Genomic DNA, 7,035 nt, shown 5'->3' on the forward strand with positions numbered 1-7,035 from the left:
CCCCCCTCTTTCTCCTCCTTCTCCATAGAGTGGACGCCAGAGTCATTCACCTTCCACCTTGCCATATTGGTTATCTCTTGTTTTGAATTAGTTCTTCCACTCTTTTATCCCCTACCTCAAATTTCAAAGTTGATAATCCAAATTTATGTTAGTTGAGATATACTCATGTTTAACATTAATTATCCAAGATTCAATTTTATCTCAGGGACTATTAAAAATTATTTTTCAAACTTCAAACACACCATTTGAAATTCAAACCTAATAGTACTAAATCAAAACATCAACAGAAAAATGGTACGAATAATCCAAAATTTTAGACTGAGTTGATATTTGATCTACTACTTTATGAATTGTTTAAAATTTTTTGCTTTTGCTTATGTCATATACGAGTAAAATAAAAAATTAAAAAAATTAAAAAAAAGGTGTCACGCACACAAAATAGTCCTCTCAGTTTTCATCTCTCCAATCTTGGTCTCCTCTGTCTTTACGATCGTCCTTTCACTCTCTTCTCTCTCGAGCAAAACCCCACAAATTAAATCTGAAGAAAATGGGAAAAATACGTTTGTGTGCGACAAAGAGAGCCCCAAAACCCACAAACAAGAAGACTCTGCAACACAACCCCATTTAGAAACCTATTGCCAAATATCAAGTTTAAATACATCGAGAAGAGGAAGAGGTAAATAATAGTAATAATAATAATAATAACAACACCGATAATAGGAAAAATCCCATTTGGCTGTTTTTCTCTGTTTTTTTTTTTTTTTTGGGCCTTTTAACTTTTTCCTAATTCAAGATTAGGACAGAAAGCCAAGAAATAGGTTACCCTCACACACTTAAAGTTACCAATCATTATATTTTTGGTTTATTCATGTAATAAAAAAAAACAACAATAAAACCAAAATATAATTACCCAACCTGTATTTTTCCCCATAAGTAGAGAGTGTGGACCCATAAGTGAATAAGACGCTCTCAAATAACTCACGATCAATATTATATCAAATGCAAAAATAATTAGCATCCTACTTAAAGAAAATATCCTAATATTCGACATTTTCAGTTGTCCCCACACAATTGGACATATCAAAATTAGATACTATACTATAACAACTTTGGAATTAGTCCAAATAAAAAGCAAATTAAACAGGTAGCAGTATTATTTAGTAACTATCAAATGCCTGCAATTTCTGACCCACTTTTGGATCCAACCATCAGTTACGAATTACATCAACAAAAGCTAACATTAATTACACCTTCCTCCATCAATCCATACATTAATATTAACATTTAAAGCTACTGAACAAACTAGTCAAGATTTAAAGCACACCATTAATCACCTCATAACATTAATTAATTAATTACACATAGATTAATTAGAAGTATAGTATAAGATTTAATTTTTAGGGTAAAGTTTAAGGAGATATTTGGAAGCTTTAATTTTATTATTAACACAAAAGGGTTTGATTGGAAATTAGAGGTTGATAAGAGTAGGGGCAGACCTCGGGGGATTGGAGAGCATGTGGACAACCTCTCTCATGGTTGGCCTTGCAGAGCTGTCTTCTTCAACGCACATCATAGCTATTTTGAAGAGATGGATTACGCCCTGGAGTGGGTATTCGGTGAGACGCGAGTCTACAACCGCTAATACTGAGGCTGCATCGGACGGTTGAGAGAGTTCTGATGTGGTATTGAGGACCCACCTGACTATGTCCACGCCTTCACCAAAATCCCCCACTGGCTTTCTTCCGGCTATCAGCTCCAGCAGTACTACACCGAAACTGTACACGTCGCTTTTCTCGTCCACTTTCAGTGTGTAGGCGTATTCTGTTGTTGCACGGTCACACAAGATGTAAAAACACTTTCCAACAGTATTTAACAATTAATATAAAATCACCTGAGAATGTTTCTTCATCTCAATTATTTCATTCATGGGTCCCTTTTAACCAGTCGATATTACCACTAACTTCAACATGATTTAAAGAAACAAATTAGGTTTAATTACAAATTACGATCATATAATTTGATAAAACTTTATAAATAATCTATATAATTTGATAAAATTGGCATACTCTATTAAAAAATCTTGACAGACTAAAAGATAAAGGATCATGTAAAGTATCTTCCATAGCATTGGTCTTAATGGATAAAAATAAAATCATTTTCAAAATCCACTTCTTATTTTAGGTTTTCAAATTTTTTAAAAAATATTTACAAAATAAATTACAAAACCAAAACACCCCTACTCTTTTATTAAAAGAAAAAAACTGAAGTAGGAAAAAATTATTAATCATGTTTATTACATTCTTGTATTTCAATATTAACAAACCATAACCAGCAACCTCAGCATGGCTTTACTAATTAAATCTACACCTTCTTGAATTCGAGAAGTGTTGGGCTCCAACTTTCCCATTTCATGGTTGGGTTCTAATTATAATCGGATACACTGTAATATTTATATTATAAATCTTTTGTTGAAATGTTTTCTATTTATTATTCATCTCCTATTTTCTTATTTATTATCATGATTGCTATTTCCTACCCAATTAAAAATAGTCTTTTATGTCAAAGAGAAATTACTATAACCAAATAAAAACCACTAAAACCCCCAACCACTCTTAATAGTCAAAATTAAAAGTTCGGTTTGTTTTTTGTTTTTTAAAATTAAGTATATGGATACTCTTTTCATCTCCAAATTTCTCTATTTGTTCTTTATTTGTTATGTTTAAAAACTCTAGTCAAATTTTAAAAACTAAAAAAAACAACTTCCAAAAAGTTGTTTTTGTTTTTGGAAATTAGCTAAGAATTCAATACTTAAAAATGCAAATTATTGTAAGAAATAGATGAAATAGGCTTAATTTTAAAAAAACAAAAACTAAAAACAAGGTTTAAATTATTACCAAACAAGGTCTAAATAAATAAATCTAAGATTTAAGAACGGCACCATTCCTAGTCTCTAGATTAGGAGGTTGAGGCTTAATAAATAGTAGTAAACCATGTATACATATGGGCTCTTACATGCCCAAGTCAGTCGGTCAGCCCATGAATTGCGACCCAAATGAAGGTATATTATAGTTGTTTGTTGGGATTTTTGTTATATTTTCTAAAAATAACAATAACAAAAACTTCTAAACAGCAAAAACCATATTTTGAAGTGAATTCCAATTTAATTCCTCAAATAATACTAATAAGTTAATCCCATTACTAATCTTAATTTAATACCACTAAACCATGACAGGAATCAGCAATCAATAACTAATCCATCTTAATTAACTACGCCACATGTAACAGCCCATGTAATCAAAGAACTAAAGTTAATTAGAATTACTAAAAACGATGAAGCAGATGAGAGAGAAAAACAGACCTGGAGCGATGTAGCCGTAGGAGCCGGCAATGGAGGACATACACTCGGAGGCGCCGCCGTTCTGCAAGAACTTGGCGAGCCCAAAGTCAGAGACATGTGCTTCAAACAGCTTATCCAGCAGTATATTGTTGGACTTCACGTCTCTGTGAATGATCAGCGGCGTACAATCATGGTGCAAGTAACAGAGTCCCTTGGCGGCTTCCATGGCGATCTTGTACCGCAAGTCCCAGTGCAAATGCCCGCCTTTCACTCCATGCAGCCTCTGGTCCAAGCTCCCATTAGGCATGTACTCGTACAGCAGCAGATTCGTGTCTCTGTTCGACACGTACCCCAAAAGCCTGACAATATTCCTGTGCTTGATTCGCCCTAGAGTTTGAATTTCGGCAGAGAAACCGTGGTCGTTCCGGCCACTTCCTAACAACAGTTTAATCGCCACGATGGAGCCGTCTGGCATTGATCCACGATAGACAACTCCGGCTCCGCCTTTGCCGATGATATTTTCCTCTTTCAAGCACTCGAGGACGTCCTCTGCTTTGAAGTTGAGGCGTTGGAACGCTGTGAGCGTCCATGCCTTTGATTTCTGAATCCTCTTTCTCTTCCGGAGATAAAATGCAGCGAGTATGCATAACAGAATGATGAATATCGCGACGATTGGGATGATTAGTTTAACGTATTTCAAATTCCTGTGTAAAGATGCGCAAGGCCCGTGGTTGGGGAAGCAGAGGTTAGGGTTTCCGAGGAATGCACTGACGTTGAATACAGAAAACTGACCGCCGGTGGGGATTTTACCGAAGAAATTGTTGTATGATAAATCCAGAGTTGTAAGACTCATCATCGACCGAATCTCGTTCGGAATTTGGCCCGTCAAGTGATTTCTTGACAAATTGAGGACACTCAAGATTTTCATCTTCGAAATTCCTCTGGGAATTAGGCCCACGAGATTATTTTCACTGAGATCAATTGACGTCAAGGAAGTGCACCGAACGACCGAATGAGGAATTTCGCCGCTAATATTGTTAAAACTGATGTTAATCCTCAGCAATTTGTTCAATTCAAATATTTCCACGGGCAAATTCCCGGTGAATTGGTTATGTTCCAGAGAAACAACCTGCAAATTTTCTAAATTCTTAATCGCCGCCGGGATTTCCCCAGTAATGTGGTTGTTACTAAGCAAAAGACTTCCAAGAAACTCCCCTGACATTTGCGACGGAAGAGCGCCGGAGAAGTAATTATTACTGATATCGAGTTGCTCCAACGCCGGAAAGTTGAAGAACCCTGCCGGAACCGTTCCATTGAAGAAATTTCCCGCAATTCTGATTTTCGTAAGCGAATCACACCGACCTAATTTCTCAGGGATGGGCCCAAAGAAGTAATTATCCAAAAGAATCAAAGTCTTCAACCTACCGTTACATAAATCCGGTGGAATGAGCCCAGTTAGATGGTTTGACGCCACGTCGAGCAGAAAAAGTTTTCCGTTACGCCCGAGATTCTCAGGGAGCTCGAGCGTGAAGTTGTTATTCCATAACTGAAGCACTTCGAGATGTGGAAAATCACCGACGAAACCAGGAATTGGACCGTGAAGTTTGTTATTGAACAAATTGATCAGCGTAAGGTTCTGCAGCGCCACGAAACTCGACGGTATCTCCCCGGTGATTTCGTTCAGCGAAAGGTCCAGTGACTTGAGGCTAATCAGACCGGAAAGTTCAGAAGGAATCCGACCGGTAAGATTGTTTACTTGTAGAAATAGACTATGCAGGTGCTTCAAATTCCCCAGACTCGGAGGAATATCACCGGTGAGGTTACAGCTGCCTAAATCGATAAGCTCCAGGGAACTCAACGATCCGAACTCGGCAGGAATTCCGCCGTCGTAACGATTAAAATATCCGGCGTAAAGATATTTAAGATTTTTCAACCGCGCCAAACTCGCCGGAATCCTTCCGGTAAGCACATTTCCTCGCACGCTCAAGAACTCCAACGACTGCATCTCCGAGTAAACAGCAGGAATCTGACCAGAAAAGAAGCATCCGCCAAGGTCAAGATGCTTTAGCTTCTTCAGTTTAACAAACTCCACCGGGAGCAAACCTGAGAAATTATTGTTATAAATATCGAAAACTTCTAGCTCCGTCATTCCTAGCGTGATTTCCGCCGCTATATTATCACGAAATGCGTTGTTAGATAGATTAAGAAACTTAAGCGACGTGAGTTTCGCCATTTCAAGAGGAAGCCTTCCAGTGAGATTATCACTTACTAAAGTCAAGTTCTCAATCTTCTCCAACATCCCAATCTCCGGCGGAATCTGGCCGAATAGACGGAGATTCGAGACATTAAGCGCAACAACTCTATTATCACCGTCGCACGTAACGCCAGAGAAATCACAATGGGCAGACGGAGATGCCGACGGCTCCCAATCATTAAGCCCCGACCTCCCCGGTCCGATCATGGAACTCTTCATCTTCAACAGCGCTTCCATATCGCGATTGGCGAAGCAAAAACTAGCAAAGTAAACAAGTACAGAGAAGAAACACAAATGGCAAACAACAGAATCAAGCGATTTTTTCCTCATCCCGGCTCTGCGTTTCGTGTTCTTCGTTGGAACAGAGTGAAGAGAGGGAGAAGGAAGTATATGGAGATTGGTTGTATGCGAAATGGCAATGTCATCAAATTAAGCGGAAATTCGAAGCTCTCTAATAGGCGGTGGCGGTAAAAAGATGGAAGTAGCGAAAGAATAAACAAATCCGAAACATCCAATTCGAATGCGAGGCTGTGTGATAGAGTAGGGTAGGGATCAGGTGAGGCCGTCTTATCCTAGGCTCTGCGAACTGCTATTTCCCAGCTTATCTGGGCCCTACATCATGTACGAGGCATTAGATAGACGGCGACCGACGGATGGATGGTTTTGCTTTCCACCTGGACTGTTATAATCTAACGCCGTTTAATTTTTTTTACTTTTAGATTTTATTTGCTTTGAGTAGTAGTTTTGGGTGGTTTTGAATGTTCATTTTTGTTTATTCACAATTTCTTTTATTGTTACGTATTTTTAAGATTTATCCTTGTCATTTTTATCCATTGAAATTTTAGCATGATACTAAAATCCACTAAATTTATTGAAATGTTACAGGAGTTTGTATTAAAAGATTATCGTTATGTGCAATTTTTTTTTTTTTTTTTTGAAAAAAATTACATTATTGTGTAAAGTTTTTATGATGAACTTTTGCAAATAAGAACCAAAATTATCATTTTTTAAAAAAATAGAGACTAATAACAAAAGATTAAATCAGATAGACAAAAACAAATCTTGTGAAAATATTTTGTGAATCAAATCCGAAAGTAGATATTAAAGTAGTATTTTAAACCATTTAAATTTAGATCGTTGGAAATGGAAAATGTGAAGTGAGGGCTTTGATTCCTTATCCATTATGCCACTATAAGCTTAAATAATTGGAGTGAATTTGTACTTTATTTACCCCATAATAATTGATGTAAAGACATGCACCTATTGACATGTAGGATGAAATTCTATTAATCAGATAGTGAAAAAAAAAATGACAATAATTTTGGAAAAAAATCTCCCACTATTATGATACTATCACATGAATAAGTAAAAAATAATACATAAATTAAAAGAAAACAATAAAATTGAAAACACAATAATTAATATGGAAAAACTCTAAATCAAA

General features: G+C 36.7%; 1 protein-coding gene across 1 annotated transcript; it reads right to left on the bottom strand.

Annotated features, from left to right (window-relative positions):
* Positions 1-1,125: 1,125 nt before the first annotated feature.
* CLV1 (Leucine-rich receptor-like protein kinase family protein) lies at positions 1,126-6,100 on the bottom strand. The gene is made up of 2 exons (XM_039042627.2): positions 3,359-6,100; positions 1,126-1,821 (listed from the first exon to the last, which is right to left on the bottom strand). The coding sequence occupies exons 1-2, from the start codon at positions 5,919-5,921 to the stop codon at positions 1,469-1,471; spliced, it is 2,916 nt and encodes a 971-aa protein (XP_038898555.1). The 5' UTR covers positions 5,922-6,100; the 3' UTR covers positions 1,126-1,468.
* Between the last annotated feature and the right edge of the window lie 935 nt (positions 6,101-7,035).

This window comes from Benincasa hispida, chromosome 9 (assembly GCF_027475165.1).
Source record: "Benincasa hispida cultivar pf3 chromosome 9, pf3_genome.v1.1, whole genome shotgun sequence".
Classification (NCBI taxonomy): Eukaryota; Viridiplantae; Streptophyta; class Magnoliopsida; order Cucurbitales; family Cucurbitaceae; genus Benincasa; species Benincasa hispida.